Source organism: Otolemur garnettii, unplaced genomic scaffold (genome assembly GCF_000181295.1).
Source record: "Otolemur garnettii isolate 467f Iridium unplaced genomic scaffold, OtoGar3 scaffold00046, whole genome shotgun sequence".
In the NCBI taxonomy this organism is placed as follows: Eukaryota; Metazoa; Chordata; class Mammalia; order Primates; family Galagidae; genus Otolemur; species Otolemur garnettii.
The window spans coordinates 9623288-9650285 of NW_003852441.1; the positions used below are offsets into that span (position 1 = coordinate 9623288).

The 26998-nt window shown below is 43.7% G+C and overlaps 1 protein-coding gene across 2 annotated transcripts in view; it reads right to left on the reverse strand.

The window, feature by feature from the left end:
* Positions 1-10027: 10027 nt before the first annotated feature.
* Positions 10028-26998, reverse strand: part of USP43 (ubiquitin specific peptidase 43) — a 68281-nt gene continuing 51310 nt past the window's right edge. For both annotated transcript variants that reach the window (XM_012805959.1, XM_003791095.1), the window contains exons 13-15: positions 24156-24314; positions 22827-22991; positions 10028-11100 (exon numbers count right to left, since the gene is read on the reverse strand). In XM_012805959.1, coding sequence (XP_012661413.1) covers positions 10028-11100; positions 22827-22991; positions 24156-24314 — 1397 coding nt within the window. The remainder of the gene's footprint in view (positions 11101-22826; positions 22992-24155; positions 24315-26998) is intronic.

The window sequence follows — 26998 nt, forward strand, 5'->3', positions numbered from 1 at the left end:
TCAGAGATGTTTTTCTGAATAATCCTCAAGGTGTCAAGTGACAGTATCATGATTCTTGTGGTACACTGGTAAACCAGCTCTCCAGAAGAGAGATCCCTATTTGCAATATGTGCTGATTCTATGGGATGGGTAATTCTACCACATTCTTTCAAAATTCCAAGAACTAGTGACATTCCTGAATATTTTAGCTATCAACTCTTCAAGCTGGTGTGAGCCTGGTGCAGCGCACCACTGCCGGTCAGAGGAAACTCTGGGACTTCCACTAGAACCACTGGGAAAGGGGCTATGCCAGCAGCAGAGGGACAGCTCATGTGAACACCAGCTAACAAAAATGAAGGCAAAGCCGAGACATAGAAGACACTGGACCCTGATGCCATCACGTGAGACTCTACATTCAACCATGTAAGGAGTTAACCCTGCCCCTTGACTTTTTGGTGATGTAAGCCAATTAATTCACTTTAAATTGGTTTGGGGTGCCCATGGTGTCCACGATATGGGCATCTAAGAGGATTCTGATTAATGCGGTTTCTTCATCATGATTGCCAGAATCTCAGAATCACCGAGGGACTTTTTGTTAGTTTGTTTAGCAGGCCCCGGCCAATTCAAACTGGCCAGCCCCAGTGCACAGGCTGGCTCACAGTGGGATTTTAAAAACAACTAGAGCAGCTTTAAACCAGCCACAGGGCCACAACAGAGCACCGTACTGAGGTCACCATTCAAGTGAATGGAGCCCCCTGGCTGTTACTTGTGTCCCAGAGGCCCTACCAATCACCTGCAGAACAGAACCTACCTGAAAAAAGTTAGGCTTGTTTTGTAATGGTTTCTTTTTGTTTTTCTTTTTTTTTTTTTCTTCTGAATTTGAAGAAAAAATAAGAGTTTATTTTAGGCATCTACTGGGTAGAAAAAAAATTGTTCCCTTAATTTTGTAGTTTTTTTTTATTAAGTCATATATACATAGATCATGAATACATTTATGCCTTTGTGGGATTCAATGTGCTGATTATTTGTACAAATCGGAATGCTTACATCCTACTAATTAACATAGCCTTCACCTCATTTACTTAATCATGGTGTTAAGACATTTGTGTTCAATACTTGATAGATTTGACTTGTACCCTTGCAATATGCCCCATAGGTGTGGTCCCACCATTAACCCTCCCTCTATCGAACCACCCCCCTCTCTTTCCCATCCCTCTCTCCTTCCCTCCTTCATCCTGGGCTATAGTGTGTTCCTTTTGGAAAGAAGTTTGGAAAACACTCAGGAATCTAAATGTACACCTGCCATTCAATCCTGCAATTCCTCTACCAGGTGTATATCCAAAAGACCAAAAATCACTTAGCAACAAAGATATTTGCACCAGATTGTTCATTGCAGCTCAATTCATAATTGCCAAGTCATGGAAAAAGCCCAAGTGCCCATTAACCCAAGAATGGATTAATAAATTGTGGTATATGTATACCATGGAATACTATGCAGGATTAAAAAAGATGGAGACTTTACCTCTTTTATGTTTACATGGATGGAGCTGGAAAATATTCTTCTTAGTAAAGTATCTCAGGAATAGAAAAAAAAGTATCCAATGTACTCAGTACTACTATAAAACCAATTTATAATCACTCACACTTTCAAGTGTTATGTTTTTCGAGACAGGGTCTCACTGTGTTACCTAGGTCTGCATGCAATGGTCAATCATATAGCTCACTGCAACCTGAACTCTTGGGCTCAAGACTTTTTCCTGCCTCAGCCTTCTGAGTAGCCTGGATTACAGGAGTGTGCCACCACCAGGTAATCTTTTTTATTTTTTTTTTTTTAGAAATAGAGTCTTGCTGTGTTACCCAGGCTGGTCTCAAACTCCTGGCCTCCACTAATCTCCCACCTCAGCCTCCCAAAGTGCTGGGATTACAGGTGTAAGCCACCATGACTGGCCAGAAACTAGGACTTAAGTTAACATCAAAATGATTTCTTGAGCACTACTCTTTAATGTTTATTATAGACTTGCCAGTTGGTTTGTCAAAATTTTTCCCTGGGTAGGAGACATTTGAGTTTAGTCATGCACAAGAATAAATACAGCACTTAAGTAAGCCAAACAGGTGAAGTTATAGGATTTCCAAAAATGAGGTAGATAACATTGGTCCATTTTTCTCAAGGTAGTAGATTTTTAAACCCCTACTATCAATTTCTATCTCATCCAGCTTCTTATGATTGCATCTTACTCTCTAAGGACCTCCCTGATGTCTCTGAAGCTGTGTCCTCAAGACCCAAACCAATTTTGTTCCAAGAACTAGGACTTTTAGTTTTCAGAACATAACCAACATGAATCCTCTTCTAGTAGTTCACCATCCCCTCATAAGAGTGATAACTAATGTTTGTTGGTTAATTCACCTAATACAATAACACTGTGACTCAAATCCAATTATTACCTCCACATCACAGATGACAAAAAGGAGATGTAGAGAACTTAAGTAACTTGCTGAAAGTCATACAGCTAGAAGGTGATGTCGTAGACCATCTGACTGCATGGTCTAGTCCCTTCACTACTATGCTACCCAATAATAAAAGACTGTTATGTCTGGGGAGACATCCAGAGAGGAACTGGTCCAACAGACTAGGAAAGGGAAGACCAGAGAGATGAAGTGACCTCATTAAAGTCATTCAGCTACTTAATGACAAAGCCTCTTCCCAAGTTGTCCCTTAATTCCAGGTGGCTCTCTATGGAAAGAGGAATTAGAGGGGGCCCATTAGGTCAAGTATGAAAGGCCCCAAAGGCCAAGCCAACCATGACTGCAGAAATGCTCCCCCATAGACCAATGGTTAGATAGGAATTGCTGAAGGCCTATGCACACAAACTGGGCCCAACAAAACAAACACCAAGAAACTGAGTTCCACAGGCCTCAACCTGGCTTTCTCCAGAGTACCTGCTCAGGCCAGGTCTACTGAATACACAGAATTAGTTCTCCTATCTAGTCCTTTGAGCTTCCAAACTTCCTGAGCTCTCCAAGCAAGATTTCCAATAGAAGTGCCCTGATCTGCAGACTATAATTACCCCTGATGTCCATCTTCCATCATGTGTAGTCATGGTGCCTCTACACCATGTATGTCTGGTCCAATCCTGATGTCTCCCTTGCCAGGAAACGTGTGAGTACAGAAATCTTCAATGACAAGAGCCCAACCTCTATGTGGTGTCATTGTGATGTTACACCAAGTTTTACTAACTGAGGATGCCTCTGGGGGCAACTGAGCACCATGAAGACCCTATATATTTAAAAAAAATAAACTATGGAAAAATAAAATATATCCAAAGGTAGGAAGGACATTACAGAAGTTAGATAGAGAAAAACAAAAATGGGTCTCATTTTTCTGTGGACTATTTATAATTCTCTTTTGCCTGGGTTTAAAACTGGCATGGAACGCTTAGTGTTGTTAATACCCAGCATGTTTTATTTCTAGGGTTAATTTGCCATAGGCTGGTGTCACTCTAAAGAGAGTCTCTGTGTGCAACATGGGGACCAGGATTTGGTAGTGAGTATGAGTAATCTGTTTCTACTACTATTACAGTAATTACATAAACCTTCTTAATTTATTCAGAGTAGGGCTCTTATTAGAGATATTTTACCTACACTATACACCCAGGTAGAAATTTTTGGTGGGGGAGAATGTTTGAAGGACTGATACAGCTCATAGGAACCCATCCATAAACATGTAAATGCTTCAAAGTGTGTCCAATTTACATCAAACATGGCTTCTAAAAGAAGGTGCTATAGCTCTATTTTTCTCTGAAACTTTTCATATTGTAAAAAAAATAAGAAAACAAAGCTTAAGCAACAGAAACCAACTTCCCTAAAAACAGAAACACTAATTTAATATCCACTCTAGAAAGAACCAATTTAAAATTTTATTCTGGCTCACAGCCATGGATATGGCTCTAGGAGATGAGCATGGAGGTTCTGGTATTATTTCCCCCCATCATGTGGGTAAAGCTGGTCTCTGGTCTCTGCAAGACAGGTGTGGATGGAGGTGGCAATCTGGGACACTCCTGGAACTCTTTCTCTGTCTCCCCCCTCTTCTCTCTGCAGAGCCACCTCATTATCTCCTGCTGAAAACCAGATTATCCATGGCGGTGGGTACATGGCATATTCAGCATTAGAACCTCACATCTCTACCACCAGAGAGGCACAATTTCTGGCCCTCAGGACTAAAAACACATCTGAATAACCTACATCTCAAAGAAAAAATAAAAAAGTAAGTCAGAAGGTATTTTGAACTGAATAAAAATGAGAACACAACATAGAATTTGTGAACTGCCACTTAAAGCAGTACTTGGGAGGAAATTTATAACACTGTACTAGAAAGGAACAAAGGTCTCAGATGTCAGTGTCCACTTTAAGAGTCTAGGAAAAAGAGCAAATTAAATCCAAATTAATCAGGAGAAAGGATAGAAGAACAGAAATCAATGAAATAGAAATGAGAAAATACTAAAGAAAATCAAAGAAGCTTTAAGATCGATAAACTTCTATCCAAAGTGATCAGGCAAAAAAGAGAGAAGATACACATTAACAATATCAGGAATGAGAGTGATAACATCACTACGGGTTAAACAGATTTTCAAAGAATACAATTTGAGTTTTATTCCAGAAAATTGAACTTCCATCAACTTATAATTACCATCAAAAATAATAAGACTAAGGAATAATTTTGAAAAAGGTTGTACAAGACTTATACCTGGAAAACCACAAAGCGATACTTAGAGATCATTTAAAAAGACCTAACTATGTGAAGAGAAAGATCGTGTCCATGGATTGTTAAAATGCCTTAATGTAAAAACTATCTTCCCAGTTCTTTCCAGTTGTCCTATAGATTCAGTGTAGTCCCAAGAAAATCTCCAGAACTTCTCTGTGAAATTGAGAAGTTGATTCTAAATTCTTTATGGAAATCCAAAGGACCTAAAATAATCAACACAACTTTGAAAAAGAGCAAAACAACTATACAACTTACACTACCTGATCTTAAGACTTGTGTAAAGTTGAATAATCAAGACAGTATGATATTGATGTAAAAGTAGACACATACGTTAGTGGAACAGATAAAGTTTAAAAATAGACCCACACATACACGGTCAACCAATTTTCAACAGAGTTGCCAAGGTAATTCAATGGAGAAATGATATTATTTCTATTATCATACATAAATGATGTACAGCTCGAATTGAATCATAGATCTAAAATTACAAAACTTCCAGAAGAAAACATTGGAGAAAAATCATTGCGGTCTTAGGCTAGGCAAAGATTCCTTAGATAGGACTCCAAAACTATAATTCATAAAAGAAAAATATTGCTAAATTGGACTCCTTCAAATTTAAAGGTTTTGCTCTTCAAAAGGCAATGTTGAGAGTATAAAAAGACAAGTCAGGCGGCACCTGTGGCTCAATGAGTAGGGTCCTGACCCCATATACCAAGGGTGGTGGGTTCAAACCCAGCCCCAGCCAAACTGCAACAAAAAATAGCGGGTGTTGTGGCAGGCACCTTTAGTCCCAGCTATTCAGGAGGCTGAGGCAAGAGAATCACCTAAACCCAAGATTTGGCGGTTGCTGTGACGACAGAACACTCTACCTAGGGTGACAAAGTGAGACTGTCTCTGGAAAAAAAAAAAAGACAAGTCACAGCGTCACAGGCTGGGAAAACACATTTCAAAGATATTCAAGATAAAGGACTTGTATCTAGAATATACAAAGAACTCTCAAAGCTCAGTTTTGATGAGAAATACATAGATTCCATAAGCTACAGGGCTGCTCTGCCAGTTGAGTCGGCAATCTTCCTCAGTCTCTTCTCTTAAGGATAAGGAACTGCCTGGCAGAGAGTGGGATATTCCCATTGAAATTGAGATATCTGGCTGGGTGCCTGTAGCTCAAGTAGCTAAGGTGCCAGTCACATACACCTGAGCTGGCGGGTTCAAATCCAGCCTGGGCCAGCCAAACAACAATGATGGCTGCAACCAAAAAATAGCCAGGCATTGTGGCTGGCACCTGTAGTCCTAGCTACTTGGGAGGCGGAGGCAGGAAACTCGCTTGAGCCCAGGAGTTGGAGGTTGCTGTGAGCTGTGATGCCATGGCACTCTACCCAGGGGGACAGCCTGAGACTCTGTCTCAAAAAAAAAGAAAAAAGAAATTGAGATATCTTAGAGGATTCAAAGCACTAGGATGTTGTCGAGTCCCTAGTTTCATCTGAAATTATCCCTATATTGCTGCTTGTCAGATTAAATTATGGCTCCCTTTTGGGAAAGAGCTAACATTTCCCTCATGCCCCATCTTTTATCATTGCTACCTTAGTAATCAACATCAGAATTCAACACGGCTTTTAGAAAGAAATGGGGCTGGGAGTGGAAGGAGAGGGTTAATGAGAGATATCCTGGAGAAAAATTAGAAATTCCTTAAAATGGGGACATTTTTTCAGGAGATGAACACTTGGAGTAGTCAACCATGATAGATAAAATGCAACCTGGGATATGGCTCAATGTATGGATGTAGTTTGAAAATTAGCCTGCCTCGGTTCTAAAGGAATGAACTCAAAAGACAATAATAGTACCTCATGCTTGTAATCTTCACATTTGGGAGGCCAAGGCAAGAGGATTGCTTAAGATCAGGAGTTCAAGACCAGCCTGAGCAAGATCCTGTTTTTACAAAAAATTTAAAAACTAGATGTGGTAGTACATGCTTGTAGTCCCAGCTACTTGGGAGACTGAGGCAGGAGAATTGCTTGAGCCTAGGAATTAGAGGCTGGAGTTAGAGGCTGCAGTGAACTACAAGGAAGCCACTGCAACAGATCTAACCCAGGCAAGAAATCAAGACCCGTATTTAAAAAAAAAAAAAAAAAAAAAACACTAATAAAAATAAAGGCATCCAAAATCTTCAGGAGACAGGAGGGTGGTCTAGTTCCTTCCCATGTGCTGTGCCCACACATAACTTATCACATCTTCTTCACACTTTTCAACCTTTCCAGGAGTGACAGGTGATGAGCAGAGGAAGCAACAAGGCCTTTTAAAAAGCACTTCATGACTGTACTCACAATAAACAAGAACACTCCAGACAGGGCTGCTGTTCACGTAAGGCCTTTGGTCTAGGTCGGAGGTAATAGGAAAAGCCCTAAGTGGCCATGCCAAGTAAATAAAGGCTCCTAACCACTAGAGCTAAGGCAGACAGTCATGTCATCAGATCTTCAGGAGTGCCTGACATGCAGAGAACACTGGCTATGACTTGGTGCTCTGAAAATTAAACCAAAAAGCAGGCTACTCAGATCTTAATGACTTTGAATAAATTCAAACTTCAAAATTTCTCAAGTATGGGAAAGTAGACACCTGACTTCCATTGAGGAAACCTAACTTTTCATCTAGCTCCCTGACCTGAGTCAGTTCACGAATCCAGACTCCATTACATGTCAGGACGGCAGGGATGGGTGTGGAAGGATCCTGCCATGACATCACATCTATCCAAGAAGCTCTCTCACAGCCATTCCTGAAAGAAACAAAGCCATTTGCCTGGCTGCACATGAGTCCCCAGGAACCCAGAACACCTCTGGGCTTGTCAGGCTGAGTGGGGGCTGTTGGCTATGAATGATAAATGAGGTTCTAATCCAAGTTTGCATCTTGGCAGGCCTAGTGGACCCTGAGCTCTTTCTGAGGATATTTCAATATTCTGAGTGTGACCACTTGGCCCAAGATTCTAGACTTGTAATGCCTTCCTTCCACTAGTGGAAGAGAGCAGGAGTGGAGGGTGGAGGAGGACACAGCAAACCTGGGGGATACCTTAGGAGTCAAGGGTAGGCTAACACCATTAGACCAGTGACCGGGCCTCAGACCACAGGGACAGATCCAACCAGAGCATCTGGTCTTCCAGAGAAGAATGGGAGGCCCTTTCTCCACACTGAGCTAGCTTAATCTCTGACTATGCTCCTATCTGGCTCAATAGCTTTCAATCTTTCTCTAACTCCAACCTATGAATTTCTAGGAGGTATCTTTGTGATTAGAAAAAAGCACCCAAGTGATTTTCCCGTGTTCCCTCAAGTGTCACTTGACCAAATGTCTGCAGCCTTAGTCAGTGCACTGCCAAGGTTGAAACTAGGCAGAAATCCAACTCATGTTTCCCACGCTCTGTTCTCATGGCCTTCCCAACCAGGACCTCCTAGGGGGAGAAGTGACCTCAGGGAAGGGGATACAAAGGTACCTCTGCATCCCTGTTGAAGACCTGGCACATCTTATATATCCACCAGGGTCCACCTGCAATTGCCTCTTCTGAAACCCCCAAAGTTCAAAGGCTGGGTTGAATGCTTCACTGTGGGGTGCATTACTGAGAACCTGCTGACCAAAGGGACCCTTTCATGATACCCCAACAATCCAACAATGCTAAAGATTGAGTCCTTTTAGGAGAGAATCCTGGGACACATGTCTGAGTTACAACCCAATCTCTCTGAGGACAAAGAAGTTGAAGGTGAGCTTAGGAAGAGCATGGAAACAAAACGTGACAAATTGCTCCAAGAGTCAACAGAGAAGAACGAACCAGATAATGCAGAAAGACTCCTGGACTTCCTGGACTCCTATAACCTCTGGACAACCAGGTCTTTCTCACTGTCTGAGAGTACATCAGTCCAAGATTAAAGAGAAGGCGGACTTCTTTTGGAATGCAAACACGCAGGGTCAGCTAGGGGAGGGTCTTTCTAGTTTCTCTTTCTGTTATCTCAGTTCCTTTCTATACTCTGTTGCTCAAATCAAAGGCAAGTTGTCTCTTTCACTGAGGTCAAAAAGGACCTCATTCTTCTTCCTTAAGGAAAAAAAAAAAATAGCAGAGCCCTGCCATTGTGTTGTGTTATACATATAGGGGAAGACTTAATTCTTGGGGTCAGGTGTCTTGAACAAATGATTCCCATCAAAAAGCACGTATTTCTAGAAAATGGACTATCTAAATGCAGACTCCCCAGTGATCTCATATGTTGAGCCTCAGGCCTAGGGTCAGGCTTAGCAGCTTCTGAGCAAGAAATGAGAGAGTACTTGTAAGGATAGCTACAGAGATGCACAAAGTTTTAGGGAATGGGACAAGACCCTCAAGGCAGGTGCAGCTTCCTAGGTCCTGGCAAGTGTAAGCCTAAGGAGGCGACCACTGCTTCAGAAAACAGCAGGGAAAAAACAAGGTCATTTATCAAGCTTGAATAATTCAGACAGTCATTTGCATATTTCACTGATAGGATTTTATTAAAATTGTACATAGATTTCATACTTAAATTTAAAAAGAACTTTTTTTCTAGTATCAAAATAGTTATCTTTTTAAAATACCTTGAAAAACTTTAATGCAGTTATTTTGTTATATATTAAATATTCACCTAAAATCTCAGTCATTTCTTTCCAGTCTCTCTCTCTCCCCTAGAATCTTGCCTTACCCATCACTACCCTTTTCTCTTTTGTTTTGTTTTCGTTTGTTTGCTTTTTGGCATCTTTCATGCTTATCCCAGAGAATCATTAAAAGGAGAATAGTTTCCTTTAAATCCACTATTAAAAAAAAAAAAAAAAGAAAGAAAGAGGAGAAGCCAGTGATAACATTAGATAGTGCAGTGAATTTTTTTTTTTCTATTAAGCAGACCCAGGGCTGGGTTCAAACCCACCACCACCAATGCATGGGGCTGGCACTCTAACCACTGAGTACAGGTGCCCAGCCAGCAGTGAATATTCTTACTGACTAGGCAGGGTCACCTGTAGAGCTATGCTTCAGTTTGCAGCCATCCTTCCAAGTCTCTTTAGTAAATATCAGTTCTTTCCCTGAAACTGGTAATACTGACCCAACACCACCCTCTCGTGGCCAGACTGAGCCAAAGCACCCCAAAACACAGGAAGGTATTTAGACATTGGATTATTTGGACATTAAGTGTTGGAAGTCCAGACATGGAGAATATATACGTATATATTTTCCCCTACCCCTGGTGATCACAAGACAATTGGCTCCCCGGAAACCCACAGAATGCCAGCTTCACACAATACCAAAACAGTCCATCAAAAGCTGGACTCTGGTAAGGTTTTCTTCCGGCCTAAGGAAAGAGTGTGGTACTTGACTTTCTGCAAGGTGCCGTAAGAAGTCTGCTCCCCCAAAACACTCCTCTGTGACGTGCTAAGGGCACTGCCTCTTGGGGGCCTGCCAGCTTTGCGAGGGAGGTGCAGAGAGCTGGGGGCCGACCGAACGTCCCTCTCCAGATGGCTGCCCAGGCCCCTGGCCAGGTTCTCTCGGATCCTCAGGGAAGGCGATGAGCCTCGAGCCTGCATGTCCATGGCAGGGCTCAGCCTGCCACTGACCAGGGAGACCGGGGGTGCCGAGAGGCTGCCCTCTGCCCTGTCATTCCTCTTATTCTCCTTCTTCCAAAACATAGACCTCAGAAGGGTGAGCGTTCCCTGTGGGGGTCTGTCCACCTCAGAGTCCCTTTCCCCCACATTAGCTCTCATCCTGGCTAAAGCACCTCGAGGGCTGCCCTTACTATTTCCAGACAAGCCTGCAGAGGGGGAGGAGGGGCCGTTCTTTGCCGCCTGCCCGCTTCCCTTCCAATTCGTGGCCTTCTGACCCTCGGGCCGAGCAGCTCTCTCGCTCTCCATTGAGGGCATCACAGTGAGGGGCAGATCAAACTTTCTGGGAAGCCTGATGTCCTGGCTTGCATTTTCCTTTAGCTTTCTTGCTGTGTTTAGACCATCTGAGCTTCCGAGACCCAGACAGTAGTTGGGGTGGCCTGAGGGACAAGGTGCCGCGGCCAATCCTCCTTCACTGACTTGGCCACTATCTTCACCTTTAGCAGAACAGGCGACACCCAACCTCGGCGACGCTGACTTCTCCGCCTCCCCAGCAGCACCCGTCAGCAGTGGCACAATGGACTGGCTTGTGGACCGAGGTCTTCGCCTGGACTCCAGATACTCCACCAATTCCACAGAGGCACCGGCTGGCTTCTCCCTGGGTCCAAAGGACCACCGGAGTGGCATGGTCTTGAAGGGCCCCTGCTTGGCTCGGGAAGGAGTCCAGTTCACCTTCATGCTGAAGCTTCTGCCTTGCATGCCCCGTACCAAACGCCTGGGCTCCAGCCCTCCTGAAAGATACCAAGACCATCAGCACCCAAGTGACCCTGCAGCTGCAACTTGAGTAGCTGCAACATTGTCATCTAACAAGCATTTACTGAGCACCTGTGAAGGGCCAGGCACTGGGCTGGGCACTGGGGACCAGGGTTCCTGCCCTCCAGGAACAGCAATGCTTTCATCCACTGTTCTACAGAATCCATTGACATATATGAATACACAGGGCCAGTCAGACCCACAGAGCATGGCAGAAGGTAGCCTTGTACCTGGGCAGCACAGACTCCTGATAACGCTCTGTCTTGGAGGCACCTAGCTCTAAGATCTAACATCATTTCCACCCACCTTTAAATATTTCTATGAAATAGAATGTTCAGCCAAAATTCTTTCTTTTCCAAGTCATATTGGGTACTTACACCTTACAAATGCAAGAATCCCAGATATTCTACTCTGGGGTGGGGTGGAGGGGATGAACAGTGTGTTTCATTTTATTAGAGCTGCCACATACAGCTTCACTGTGTGCTTTGCAGTATCTGTAGATAGCTGGGAACAAGTTTTTGATATTATTGTTGAGTGAGAAATAGAGTTTTAAGAAACTTATCATAATCCAATTTGCAAAAATATATACACATATGTGTATATTATGCATGAATATGAACACACACAAACAAGGATGGAGAAAAGTGGGAGGATCGCTTGAGCTCAGGAGGTCAGGACCATCCTGAGCAAGAGCAAGACACTGTCTCTACTAAAAATAGAAAGTTAGCCAGGTTTCTCCAAAAAAAAAAAAGATGGAAAAATTAATTCTAAAAACAACAAAGTATGGAAAGGACTGTGGGGTGCCAAGTTTGACAGATTGTATTCTTAATTCTCTCCTCTATCTCAACATTTCTCCAGTGAAATGTATGTTTTTTCCTTAAGAAATTCTCAGTCAGCACTCACTGTACCATTCAAATGCCTTGATTAATGGAATGCCTGCCATCACTAAAAAAGAAATCTTTGATTGAAATACACAGTCCACAGGATAGTCCCGTGCATTTGGAGAAAGGCTGTAGGTCAACCTCCCAAGCCGTTCCCACAGCGGGCCACTGGGAGCATGCTCCTTCATCATGGGTTGTGACAGTGCTGTGGACTGAAGGTTTGTGCCCCCCCCACCAGGGTTCCTATGTGGAAGGAGTTGGGGCTTTGGGGAGGTGATTAGGTCACAAAGGTGTGGCCTTGGGATTAGTGTCCTTCTAGAGCCAGTTTTATTTCTTTCTTTCTTTCTTTTTTTTAAGAGATAGAGTCTCACTTTGTTGACCTTGGTAGAGTGGCGTGGCGTCACAGCTCACAGCAACCTCCAACTCCCGGGCTTAGGTGATTCTCTTGCCTCAGCCTCCCAAGTAGCAGGGACTATAGGCGCCCGCTACAATACCCGGCTATTTTTTGTTTGCAGTTTGGCTGGGGCTGGGTTTGAACCCGCCACCCTCTGTATATGGGGCTGGCACCCTGCCCACTGAGCCACAGACGCCGCCCACCAGTTCTATTTCTGCTATGTGAGGACAGTGAAAAGCCATCTGCAACCTGGGAGGGGGCCCTCCCCAGGACCTGACTATGCTGGCTCTCTCATCTCAGACTTCCAGCCCGCAGAACTTTGAGAAATCCATTTCTGTCGGTGATACAGCCCCCTAGTCTATGGTATTCTGTTAGAGTAGCCGAAATAGAGTACAACACAGAGAAACTCCAAAATTGAGCAAGACCACTACACAAAGAAACCCCTGTCAGTGGCAGGGCCAATGCAATTTGCAAGGTGAACAGAGATCATTGGTGCACAGGGGTGAGCTCAGAAAGAGCAAAAGAATGTGACACAGGGGTGGCAGGGATGCTGGCAGGGGAAGCGAACTACGCCTCAGCCAAGTGCCTGGAGAAATGGCTGCAGGGAGACAGAGGACGCCCGGGGCTCCAGAAGGAGTTAGAAAGTGGCTCAGAGGTTCCTGAAAAATTTTACCTTTCAGGTTTTCCACGCAGAATTTTTGATATTTGTTTTCTTTAAAGCATTTCTTTCAATTAGCCAGGCATAGATATAATTTTACCCTCCTCTAAACTTTGTAATTTCAGTTTGGATTGACCTTATTAAATTCCCAGACCTTGGAGGGGAGTAAGTATTCTGGGCTCTGAGATGTGTGTGAAGTTTCTTTATTTCTTTCCCACAGCCCTGGGAAGACCAGAAAGAGAAGCTTTGTATCAGGAGGACAAAGCTGTGACTTTTAGCCTTTCAAAACAAGAGCACGTCGCCCGGAGCCCTGGCAGGTGGTTAGAGGACTTGGCAGCTGCCCTAAATAGCCGTCCTTCCTTTCTTCCCGCTGGGAAAGGGTCTGAGGCCAGGGCTGACTCAACGCCTGAGCTACATTTCACGGGAGCCGCAGATGCCACAGGACTCACTGCTCCTCTTTCTCAAGGTGGTGGTGGAAAAGCACCCTGCTTTCTTTATTCTCTTCCCTTCTATTCATTGGACTCTGATAACAGGATGTGAGAAAGAGAGAGCACTTTAATAAAATTGAGAATAAACAGCACTAGGGCAGAAGGGAGGGAGAAAGCCCCCACACTAACACCACACGCTTCCAGGCTACTAAGGACCCCCACTTCTTGTTCAGGGCAGACACAAGTCCTGGTGTCCTTGCCTAGGCTGCCAGGAGCTGCAGACACAGGTGTGCCCAGGCTCAAACTCAGTCCCCAGCCCAAGAGGACTCCTGCCTTGCTCCTCTCCAGCCAGTCTAGCGTGAGAACCAGTGAGGGCCTAGAGTTTTACACCACATTAAAAACACAGAGAGTTAAGTTCTTCCTGAAGGTGAAGAAGCCCCACAGCAGGCATCATGAGCTTCTTGGGCCCCACAGGGGCTCCCTTCACATGGATGGCACCTGCACAGCTGATGGGCTGCCCCGGCACCGCAGCCCTGGGGGCAGCAGATGCCACTCTGAGAAGCAGCACAGCTGTTCCTGACCCTGTTTGGCCACCGTGATTCCTATGTGACTTTCCTTCCTCAGCTCCCAAAAGAAGCATCAATTCAGACTCAGTATGCGCTAGGAGTGGGGCCAGAGGACCTCTTGGTGCCATCCTTAGCCAACAGGCAATAGGACTTTTCCTGGTCCAGGATTTCAATTTCTCTAAGGGTTTCCATAGTGCCTCATATGCCTACACACTTACTCATTCAGAAGACAGCTCATGAGAGCCTTCTGCATGCCAAGGACTGTCTCAGGGCTGGGGATACAGCCGGGGAGGGGGATATGAAGGTTCTGTTCCTATGGAACTTAGCAAAAGCAAAACTACGAGTTATCATGTGATGTAGTGGTAAGAGCTGTAACAAAGAACAAGGCAGGATAAGAGGGACACAGGGAGCAGGCGCGCTGAGGAGTGGCCTGAGGGAGGGAGCCAGGTGGAGACCTGGAGAAGCTCCAGGCAGAGAGAGAAGCCAGTGCAAAGGCCCTGAGGCAGAGGCAGCTGGACAGGGGCCAGGGACACAGCAACAGGAGAAAAGGGGACACACCAGGGCCTCTGCCCTTCTAAGCCCCAGGCTGTACCTGGGGACATCTGTCTCTGGCTTTCAGTGCCAAAAACAATTATAGGACCTTTAAGTCCTAGTTGTTTTTGTTGTTCTTTGTTTTCTTTTGAAACCTCTCTTGTGCCCTTTATCATTCACCCGGAGGCAAGCCTGACTCCCCAACTTTCATATGGTCCCTAGAAGGTAAGAAGTGCTGCACACAGGAGTTGAGGCCTCTCCCCCTCTGAGGTTGAGCAGGACAGGCTGGGGAAGAGAAAGGCTGGATGTCATACCACCAGCCCTCAGCAGCCAAAGCCACTGCCCCTCAGGAGAGGATGGAGCAGGGCCTAGAGGACAGGAACAGGAAAATAACACAGAAGAGGGTGCAGGAGTCAGAGAGTAAGAATGAAAAGAACAGACAGAACAGGCCCTGAGGAAACAGGGCCACCAGAGGAAACCCATGACAATTTAAAGTAATCAATAATTGTTGAGTCTCAAGTATAGAACAATGGGAAACTGAGAAACATGACTTTCTGGATTTAAAACCAGTGAATCACCTGAAGCCACACAGAACCACTGCTGAGAACACAGTGATCTCAAATGACTGGCCTGAGTGAAAAAAGGGAAAGAAATATCTTACTCCAACTTTACACCTGTTGTGTTTACCTGGATGGAGCTGAAATATATTTTTCTTAGTAAAGTACCACAAGAATGGAAAAACAAGTATCTAATGTACTCAATACTAACATGAAACCAATATATATAAACAGCTATATGCCCACACAAAAGAAAAAACACAAGTATAGTCTAGCAAGGCAGGGGAGGGGAGAGGAGGGGAGAGTGGAGGAGGGATGGGATTGGCAGGATCTCACCTAATGAGCTCACTGAGAGGGTGTTTAGCACACCCCCTAGGTGAAGGGCTTAACCACAACTTGAATTTTACCTTAGAATTGAAAACAACGTAACCTAAACATTTGTACTTTCATATTAATCTGCAATTAAAAAAAAAAAAAAAGAAATATCTCACTCCATACAGGCAAAATAACCACAAGATAAAAACCCAAAAGGGAAAAAGGCAGGAGACTCAGAAGACCAATCCCAGAGACCCAGGAGCAGTAACAGAAATCTGAAAAGCAGGACAGACAATCATGAAACAAAAAAAATAAAGGGACATTTCCCCCAAAGAAGGCCTGAGTCCATAGAGGGAAAAGCAACCCCAAATTCTATGCAGGGTTAAAGAACAAAAACACAGACCAAGGCATATTCTGGTAGGATTTCTAAACACCAAGGTCAAAGAGAGCATCTCCAAAGCTGCTATCCTCAAAGAACAAATGATTCTCATATGACAAAGAACAGCCTGGGCTTCTCACCTGCAACCCGGGGCCTGGGAGGCCGTGGGAAAATAGCTGGAGACGCCTGAGAGAAAGGGGTTGCAACCCAAGAGTCCTGCAAGCGGCCAGGCCGCCACTCACTCTCAGGCGGAGGAAATAATTGTGGCTATGCAGGGATTTTGAGAACATTTCACACATACCCAAAAAAGAACTCTGACCAAATACTAATGAATCGGAATCATGACCCCAAGATAGAAGGTGACAAAGGGAGAAAAGCAGTGGTGTACAGTGGAGCCTGCCATCCATGTGCCATCCATCCTAAATGGAGAAGGACGGGTGGCCGTGGAAGGTGCCACCTAAGGTTAAGTGAGCAAACACTGTGAGAGGGACTCCATGACAATCTGGAATAGAACACGCGGTCACCTCAGCAAAATCGAAGAGTTCCCCACACAGACCAGAGGGAGCACAGGAAAGCCCTACAGAAGCTCTCATTCATTTCTCCTTCTGAGCCAGAGCAAAAAGAGGTGGGGAGATGCAGCACCTCGCAGGAAACGGGCAGCTTCTAAGTGTCAGGAACGAGGAAGTAGCCATGAACAAAGTGGAAAAGAACAGCAAATGAAGAAGGAGCGAGGAGCAACATGACCAAATCAGCAAAAAGAAGGAAAAAAGAGAAACAAGTAATATAACATTGTTAAAAGTGAACGGAATGAAATCTTTGCAGTTATTATATTAAGTACAGATGCTCCAATTATATGATGCATATCATACCCAGCCAAAAAAGAATGGGCTCTGAATTTCTGGCATTAAGAAAGCAAACAAACAAACGAAAAAAAAACCCACCCAGCAACATGCTGCTTATCAGAAACCACTTAAATCAAACTTAAAAGGGCAGATTCAAAAGGCAAAAGAGAAGGGCAAATGGCACTGGGGAAATGCAAACAAAAAAGAAAGGAAGAGGTGGAATTACTAATCTTGAACAAAGCAGAATTTTAAGGTTCAAAATATTAAACAATAAAAAGCACAATTTTCAAAGATCTAACAGCCGTGAACTTAAACACCTAATAGGGCGGCCAGTCCCTTATGCTGGAGGTGGTGGGTTCAAACCCAGCCCTGGCCAAAAATGGCAAAAAATAAAAATAAATAAAAAAAAATAAAAAACCACCTAATAGGTGTTAAACAGCTAACAATACAAGGCAAAAAATATTATTAAAAATGCAAGGTATACTTATCAAAAATATCACTGTACAGAAAGGTTTCAATATGTCTCCTTCCTAGTCAGGCCATCCTAGATAAGATAAATTTAAAAATACAGGGGAATTGAGCAAACAAAAACAACTCATCTAATGTAACAGTTAGGATATAAGGCCCATTTTCTTCAAATAGATGATATACATTATTCTATATGTACATAAAATATTTAGAAAATAATAATCATGTAGTGGATCACAAAAAGAGTAATTTTTGAAAGCCCACATTCTTGGATCATAATCCACAAAATCAAAAAGAAAGAAAAGATAACCCTTAAATCCTTAAAAAGTTTAGATAACCTCTAGGTCAAAGAGGAAATTAAAACTGAAATGAAATATTGTCTGGAAAGCACTGAAAAAGAGAAAAACAAAACCTCTGAGGATCAATGAAAGCTGTAGAGGAAATTTACTACTACTATCAGAAGCACTCAAATTGAGAAGCTAAGGGAACCTAAGCCCCAGGGCTCCTTATTGACCAGGGGCCTCTGGGAAGGACCCCTGGCAATTTTTTTAATGTGGTCATGTTCTTCTAAAAATTGAAAAAGGCATTTTTATATTCTTCTTGTACAGATTTCCCCTATACCTAACCCTGTTATATAAGTTGTCGTCCCCACAAAACTCAAAGTCATCCATTTTATTTTCAGTTGCATTCATTATTAGCACACCCTCTAACCACAGCTACAGGAAAGATGAACTCCTCTGGCCGTCAGTGTTTCTCTACAGAGGACTGCTGGTAAGTGCAAGTTTTTACGGAATGAGACCATCCCCGGGCATCATAGGACACTCAGCATCCTTGCCCTCTAAATGCCAGTAACCACCCCTACTAATTTTGACAGTCAAACCTCTCCCACAATTCCCAAACCCACCAGGGTGTGGAGAAGTGGTCATACCAACCACTATTGAAAACTTATGTATTTTGATCTTTTCCAGGCTTAGTAATAGCAAGAAAATAAGGGCTCAGTGCCCGTAGCACAGTGATTACGGTGCCGGCGACATGCACCAAGGCTAGCGGGTTTGAACTCAGCCTGGGCCAGCTAAACAACAATGACAACTGCAACAACAACAACAACAACAACAATAAAAAATAGCCAGGCATTATGACAGGCACCTGTAGTCCCAGCTACTTGAGAGGCTGAGGCAAGAGAATAGCTTAAGCCCAAGAGTTTGAGGTTGTTGTGAGCTGTGACGCCACAGCACACTATGTCTACCGAGGGTGACATAGTGAGACTCTGTCTCAAAAAAGAAAAAAAAAAAACCAAGAAAATAAGGCTGGACTTTCCAAAGCTTTCCAGTTATCAAAATCGGTCACCATTTTATTCAAACACCTGAGGAAAAACAGCCTTTGGAAGAAACGACACTTTCAGTAGTATCCAAATGGAGGAACTCTGATCTGGAATTTATGTTTAAGGAGCCTCAGAGCCCAGACTCTAGCACCTAAAAGTCTGTTTTCAGCCTTGTCACTATCCAGGGGTCAGCTTGCCACTGGGAACTTTACTTGTAGGTTTCTGCTTTCCCCTTTGTACAAGGACTATAATGTCACCTTTCCCAGGGATTAGATAGTGGGAGTAAAATGCCTATAAGGGTTTGGAGAACAGTCACCATCCCTTCCCTACCCCACTCTGTGCCTCTGAGGAGTCTTTCTAGAACTGTGCCTGACATCTGTCTGAACACCCTGTTGGGAACCCGGCCATCCTCTGAAGTGGCCTCCTCCGGGAGGGTGTCAAACACACCCTTCCTTAGGAGAACCGAGACCTGCCCTGGGGTGCCGTGCCATTACACAGAGCTGGGTTGATCTGACGAGCTGATCACAGGCAGTGTACTCACAACATCTTTTTTTGTTTTATAGACATTATCCTCAGCATGAAGTCATAAAAATGCAAAGGAAAAAGAAATGTCCAGGCAGAGCAAGCTGAAACACACGGCGTAGTCTGTCTGTCTACACAGAAGCATATTCTAAAGAAACCAGACAAATCCCAGGCGCACATCCACACTGCTATCAGCAATATGTCTAATAGTGAAAGACCGGCAGCCCAAATGCCAAACACCAGGATAATAAGTTACCTGATTTTTGATAACATACGCATTCCATCAGGAACCAGAAGAATGAATTCCACAATAACCTAAACCCAGTCTGACATCTATGTATTCTTTCACAAATAAACAAGAGCGTGACACACACTACATAGTCTAGTCCACGGTTCTTGGAAACTGCTACTTCAAGCAAAACAACAGTGTATATAAAAAACCAATTTTCCCACAGGCTACTGGATACAAACAAGAGTTAGGCTCCTACTGCATAATTCTAGTAAGGAAAACATCACCACCCTTCGAAAGAGTCAAAACACTTCTGATGTTGAGTATTGAAATCAACATGAGCTTTACACACACCTAAGAAAGATGAATAAAAACAAGTCAGATCAGGAGTTACCTGCTTATTCCAGCTCAGAACTGGGGGTGGCTGGACCCAGCCCAGCGGCTCAGGGCACAGATGAGAATCCTCCTTGGGCAGACGCCCTTCCGTCACAGGGTGACTCACACCCGCCCACATTCACGCTGGGACCACGGAGACATACCGATTCACCTAGCAGCACAGCTCTGGGATGCAGGAGGAAATCTCAATACCCAGAAAACACCCACACAGATATGGGGAGAACCAGCAAAGTCTACACAAGACAGTGTCCACAGCCAGGAATTTAATTTTTTCCCCCCATTAGCCTTATAACAAAATGACAGCGATGGAAACTATATTATTCCAGGAACTGCTATATGTGTTGGGGACATAAATACAAAGAAACAAGCAGCTGATGGGCAAACTCACATACTACCCCCTAGAAAATTCACTCAGAGCTTTGGACACAGAAGAAACACAGACGTATGTATACCAAAGACATGAACAGAATTGTTCACTGCGCTACTACGAGTAGTACCTCCAAAGTAGAAGCAACCCCTAAATCTAACTACGATACAATAAATAAACAAAATGTGATCAATTCTTACAATCGGGAAGATCGTGATAAGGGAAATGGTGCAAATCCGCCAAAGAGCAGACAGCACGAGAGATAACCCATCACGTCTCTTCCCCCACCTCACGCTTTACGCTTTCTTCCCCACATTCCTGCTCTGGCTTTTTTATTAACAAAAGTAAACAGAGGACAGCCTCTGTTTCTCTTTCTCTCACACACATAAGCAAACTTCTGTGCAGAGGACGATGTATCTGTTTTTTTATTTGCAGATAGACTACGATGAAAAAAACCCCTGCTGCACAAAAGGTGAGCAAAAGAGGCCACACAAAAAAGAATGCACACTGGATACCGACATTTACATAAAGTTCATAACACTAATTTACAGTGTTAGAAGTCAGAATAAATGTTTACACGTGGGGAAGAGGGAAAGAGCGATGACTGAGAGAGACATGCAGGATAAGGCGTCCAGAATGCTACATTTCTTAGTATTGCCAGTTCACAGGTGGGTTCATTTTATAATTTATTGGATGCACACCTGTGATTAGCACACTTTTCTGTAGATACATAAAATACATATTTGTCGTATATACAGAGTGGCCATAAAGTTTGCGTGCAATTTAAAATAGTATACAATTTAAAACAGCACATAAACTTTATGGCTACCCTGTATTGTATATATTTATAATATAAACATATGCAATATATACACAGTAAAATATATGTATTTCGATATGTGATATTTCTATATATTCCTATTAAATATTTTGTTTAAAAACTAAATTATGGGCTAATAAGAAAAGTAAAAAAGTAATTTGCCCGTGTTACCACTTTCTGGCTTAAGGAGCACAGAGGCTGAACACACACACACAAGTTCTTACTTAAGGACTCTGCTTCTATAGTGATCTCCCTGACCCCTGCACCAGCGTCAGTTTCTCCCTCTAGACTGGATCATCTACCTTCTAATATGGTCTATGAGCTCCCGCCTATAAAAGAAAAGCAAACGGCGGGTGTCAGCCCACCTTCCTTTCGCCCTTGCTCGGTGGCGGTCTACACACTGCCTCTTCCTCAACCTGTCTCTCCTCCACCTGCTGTAGCCAGGCTTCCTTCTGCCCAACCCACAGCAGATGCTCTCAGCAAGTCACATAGCCCACACACCCTTACTCATCTTACCCTAAAGCACAGCCGCGCTCGACAGTCGGCTGCACCTTCTCAGTCCCTTTGCTGGCCTCTCAGCCTTTGCCCTGGGTGCTGGAGGGCTCCTGGGTTTGGTCTCAGGTCTTCACCCTTTTCTCTCTTCTCAATGTCCCCAGGGCAGCTGAGGCAGCTCCAGGATTTTTTATTCCACCCACCTGACTGCTCTCAAATATTTTCCTCCAGACCCTAGTTACCATGTCAATGTGGATATCTCACATTGGAATCTCAAAATTAACATGTCAAACATTCTTGAGTTCCCTCCAAAACTAATGCTGTTCCTACCCAGCTGTCCCCCATCCCATGAACTACACCATTAGTCCTTGCCCATTTCCCTTCTTTCACATCTTACACCCAGCATCAGCAAATCCAGATACATCCATGGTTAGACTATCTCTTCCCTAACACCCTAGTCCAAGCTGCGCCCTCTCCTAGCTAGATATAACCACGGCAGTCTCCTAACAGATCTTCCTGTGCCCAATTTTGCTGTGCATGTTGGATTCTCCACACAGCAGGCAAGGTAGACGTTCTAAAAATATAAATCAGATCAATTGCCTCCCTGTTCAAAACTCTTCAATAAGCTAAAAAAGTTGATCTCATGGAGCTAGAAAGCAGACACTGGAAAGGGTGGGGGTAGGGGGACGAAGAGAGGTTGGTTTAATGGCTATAAACGTAAGTTACATAGAAAGAATAAGTTCCAGTATTCAATAGCATAGTAGAGAGATGACAGTTAATGATAATTTATTGTATATTTTAAATAGCTAGAAGAGAATGTTTGAAATTGAAGGTGAATTGGAGGTGCGGATATCCTAAATACCCTGATTGCATCATTATGTATTATATGCTTACATTGAAATGTCACATGTACCCCTTAAATATGTATAATTATCATGTACCAATTTGAAAAAGAATAAAAGCAAAAGTATAAAAAAAAATCTCTCCATTAAAGTCCAAACTTCACTCTACATTCCAGAATGTCCATCATGACCCAGGCCCTCTCCACCTCCTCACTTTCTGTTCTTTGATCTCTCTGATCCGGCCACAGCAGCTTTGGTTTCTTCTGGCCTCTCACATGTCCCACACTCCATCTTCACCCTGCACAGCTCCTCTCCCAACACATACCCCCCAGGCCTGGGGACCTTGGGACTGTGTTCAGTGTCACCTCCTAGAAAGATCTTCCCTATCTACCCCAGGTAATGGGGCCCTCTGTACCCTCTCCCTACCCTTGGCCTCAAATCCTTCTTCTCTGATTATTCACCTCCTCACCCTTATCCCTGCTTTAAATCCCAAGGTTGTAAGAGCTTCCTTGCTTAAGTTTTGTCTTCCCCATAAGGCACACATCCCCCTTCCCCATAAGGCAGCAGGCCACACCTGCAGCTGGAGGGCAGTGGGCACGGCAGAGAAGTGAGGGCAGGTCCCAGGAGACGCGATGTGAAAGATGAACAAGTCTTTGCAGAAAATGAAAACAAAATTAGCACATTTAACCAACTTACCCTTGTCCTGATCGTAGAGGTTATTTGTGACAGAAGCGTCAGAAACCAGAGGCAGGGCAGGGCTGGGCGCCGAGCTCCAGGACAACAGACTCCCCCTCCCCAGCCGGCTGCTATTGCTCTCCAGCCTCATGAGCCAGTGGTCAGACAAGGAGGAGCTGGTGGAGCCTGCAGAGGAAGCACAGGGTAGGAGCACAGGCCCAGTTCATCAAGGGCAGATCGCCGCCCCATCCCTGAGCCCTGGAACCGCAGAAACCAAAGTGAATGGCCAGAGGAGAAACCCAGACTGGGTACCCTGTGACTAAACTTAAAGTTTAGGGAAAGGCATTTGGGCACAGAATGGAAAGTGTACTCGGGAGTACTGAAATCCTTTCCATGAAATTACATGTCACCAACTCTGGCTTCCTAAATATGTTTTGTGTTTGTCTGTTTTTCCAAAGCCAAAAGAACTTTTCTACTCACAGCAATAGCCAGAGCAATAGCCAGAGCCAGCAAAACAGCATTCTATCCCCATGGCTGAGTTCCCACAGATGAACATATAATATGCTATGGTATATCAAAAGTGTACCCCAAGTTTAGGAAAACCAGATCATTCACAGAGGGCATTTCAATGTCTACCCTTTGCTCCGGAGAGAGACATTATCATACTGGACAGTAAGAAAAGCTGCCTTTCTCTAATATGGCAAAGTTTTAAATTCTTCTTTCAATATCTGCCTTCCATAATTGGAAGCCAGGCTTGCAAATATGTTTGATTCAGACCTGCAAACTAATTTTCAACGACTGTTAGGAAAAAAAATCTGATTAATTTTTTTAATGCTCTCATCCCAAAGATAAAGAACAGCTGGTTTACAGAGTGAACCAACTCACGCAAGAGTCAGCTTTGGTGCATTTTTTTTCCTCTATATTTCCAAGCTATTTTGAGGCTGTCTAATAAATGAATTGCTGGGGTGTTTCTAAGCATCTACATTTCCTAGAAAGGCCCTGTGTTCCTTGTAACTGCCCTTCCCTTTCTCGGGGACTAACTAGGGTTTATAATTAAATCTAGCTTGGCAGTAGTGAGACTGGGAATATGGGATTCCACATTAGCAAGTGTCACCAGCAATAGATACAAAAAATGTATTCTTTCCCCCTTTCTTGAATTCCAATATATCCATCCACATCCTGACAAGTGAGCTGTAGCCAGTGGTGCTCTGATTTCTCTAATAGCAGCCAGGACTTTGACCTTCAGATCCTTACCTACCTCTCCTGGACAGTGATGTTCAATTGAGCATCCTGCCAGTTCTTAAAGTGACTTCCCAAATGTGCTCTCCCGGGATGAGCAGCTGCACTCACCTCTCATGGAACTGCTGGCCGACCAGGGAGGGATGCTGTTCCGCTTCTGATAAAATAGGATGTAGGCCCCTCTGGTGCTGACCTCATCTTCCCGAAGTGGTTCCACTGTGCTGTCGTCATAACTATACCACTGGCCATCCAGAGAGTTCCGGCAGTAGGCTGCAAAGGTCCAAAGCCCAAGTCTCAATCAGTAGAGCCCCCAAAGGCAGGAAGACATTTCCCACTGGCAGAGCTGAAAAAACGAACATGCTTATAACAGAATGGGAAAAAGAAAAAGTCCATTTTTGGCCAGAAATGAATCTTTTAGAATCAGAAAAGATCAATAAATTATACTCTCAGATTCTTACTTAGAAGGAGTTGTTATTTTAAATTGAATTCTTATGTTGTAGTCTTTGCCCAGGCAAAATCTCCAATCAAAGGGAGCACCCAAGTCATGGAGCCAGACAATAATGTCAGCCGTCACCCCATCCCTTCTGAGAAGTTTCAAAATGCACATCGCTGATTAAATATGCAATCAAAGTGAAAATGAGAATCACAGTTGGGATTATAGCATACTTCTTTCCTGCCTAAGAAGCTAAGTCACATATTTAAGGAAAGTTCATAAATATGATTTTTATCAATTCTCAGATAAGTACTCTCCTCATCGAGGTGAACAGCGCCACAGCCCACTAAAATGAGGTTGGCAAACTTGTTCTGTAATAGCCCAGACAGCAAGGTATTTTAGGCTTGACTGGTCACACATGGCCACATACTTTCTCTTCTTGTTCTTCTTTATCACTTTTAAAATTATAAAAAATCATTTTTAGCCCATGGGCTATACATAAATGGGCCTGAGATGGGCCTTTAGCTCATAAGGCCCTACTCTACTGACCTCTGCACTAATCCAAGTCTGCCTATTTCAAGATCATTTTTGCTTTCTTTTCCTCCCCACTCCATACTCCATCCAAAAGCCAGTGTTATAATTCTATTTCCAAAATGTGTCATGAATATCTGGATTGTCAACACCCATGTCCCTGACAGTACTATCTCTCACTTGACCCTCTTGTTCCTTTCTATCCATTCTCCCATAAAACAAAGTGACTACTTCAATTTGACGATTAGATTATGTCTTTACTCCTCTGCTTAAAATTTTTCAGTGGTTTCCCATCATCCCCTTGGAAAAAAAATATAAACTCCTACTCACAGGTCCATCTTCCCTTACTTACCCTTGAATCACTGCACTTCAGCCAGGCTCTCTCCTCATTGCTTAAACACACCAAACTCTTTCTGCCTCAGGGCCTTTGCATAAGTATCCATGCCCATAATATAATTCCTCCCATTCTTCACATGGCTGGTTCTACCCCATCCTCAGCTCTTACCCTACACAGGACATGCTCAGGGAGGCCTTATCTCTATCACAGACTCAATCACCCTTTCAGGCAGTTTGTCAGGTCATGATAAGCACCTTTTAGACTGCAGTCCCCTAAGGGTAGACCTCACATTTGTTTGGTTCTTTACTAAAGCTGAAGCACCTAGCACAAAGCCTGGCACAGATGGATACTTAATAAATATTTATTCAAAACCGGGCATGGTGGCTCACACCTGTAATCTTAGCACTCTGGAAGGCCGAGGTGGGTAGATTGCCTAAGAGCAAGATCTTGTCTCTAAAAATAGCCAGGCGTTGTGGCGGGCACCTATATTTCCAGCTACCCAAGAGGCTGAGGTAAGAGAATCACTTGAGCCCAAGAGTTTGAGGTTGCTATTAACTAGGATGTGACATGACTCTACCAATGGTGATACAGTGAGACTCTTGTCTAAAAAAAAAAAAAGAAAAAAATTTGTTCAATGAATGAATAATGATCCTAGACTTCTACACAGTTCAGTGTTTTCCAAATTGCAAGCCAGAAGCCCATTAGTACACTGGTAATTAGCATTTTTTTTTTAAGTTTTGGAGTTTTTTTGAGGCAGAGTCTCACTCTGTCACCCTAGATAGAGTGCCATAATGCGTCATCATAGCTCACAACAACCTTAAACTCTTGGGCTCAAGAAATCCTTTGCCTCAGTTTTTCTATTTTTAGTAGAGATGGGGTCTTGCTCTGGCTCAGGCTGGTCTTTAACTCCTGAGCTCAGGGCAATCTGCCCATCTGGGCCTTCCAGAGTGCTAGGATTACAGGCATGAGCCAACTTGCCTGACCATTAAATCAAAGATTTAAATGTGAAAAAGTAAAACTCAGCCAGGTATTGTGGCTTATGCCTATGGGGAGGTGGAAGGATCACTTGAGGCCAGAAATTTGAGACAAACCTGGGCAACCTAGCAAGATCCCATGTCTACAATAAAAAAAATTTAAAAATTGGCCTGGCATGGTGGCACGTACCTCTAATCCCAGTTACTCAGAAGGCTGAGACAAAAAGATCACTTGAGCCCAGGAGTTCAAGGTTGCAATGAGCTATGTTCACACCACTGCACTCTAGCTTAAGTGACAGAACAAGACCCTATCTCTTAAAAAAAAAAAAAAATCACAAACATACTAGTAGAAAATGCAGGGAAAACACTATTTACTCCATAATCTTAGAGTGAAAAAGGTTCTCTAATCATAACTCAAAATCCAGAAGGCTTAAAAGAAAATGATTACAGGTTGGTGCCCATAGCACAGTGGTTATGGTGATAGCCACATACAGTGAGGCTGGCAGATTTGAACCTGGCCAGGGCCAGTTAAACAACAATGACAACTGTAAAAAAAAAAAAAATAGCTGGTCATTGTTGCAGGCACCTGTAGTCCCAGCTACTTGGGAGGCTAAGGCAAAAGAATTGCTTAAGCCCAAGAGTTTGAGGTTGCTGTGAGCTGTGATGCCACAGCACTCTA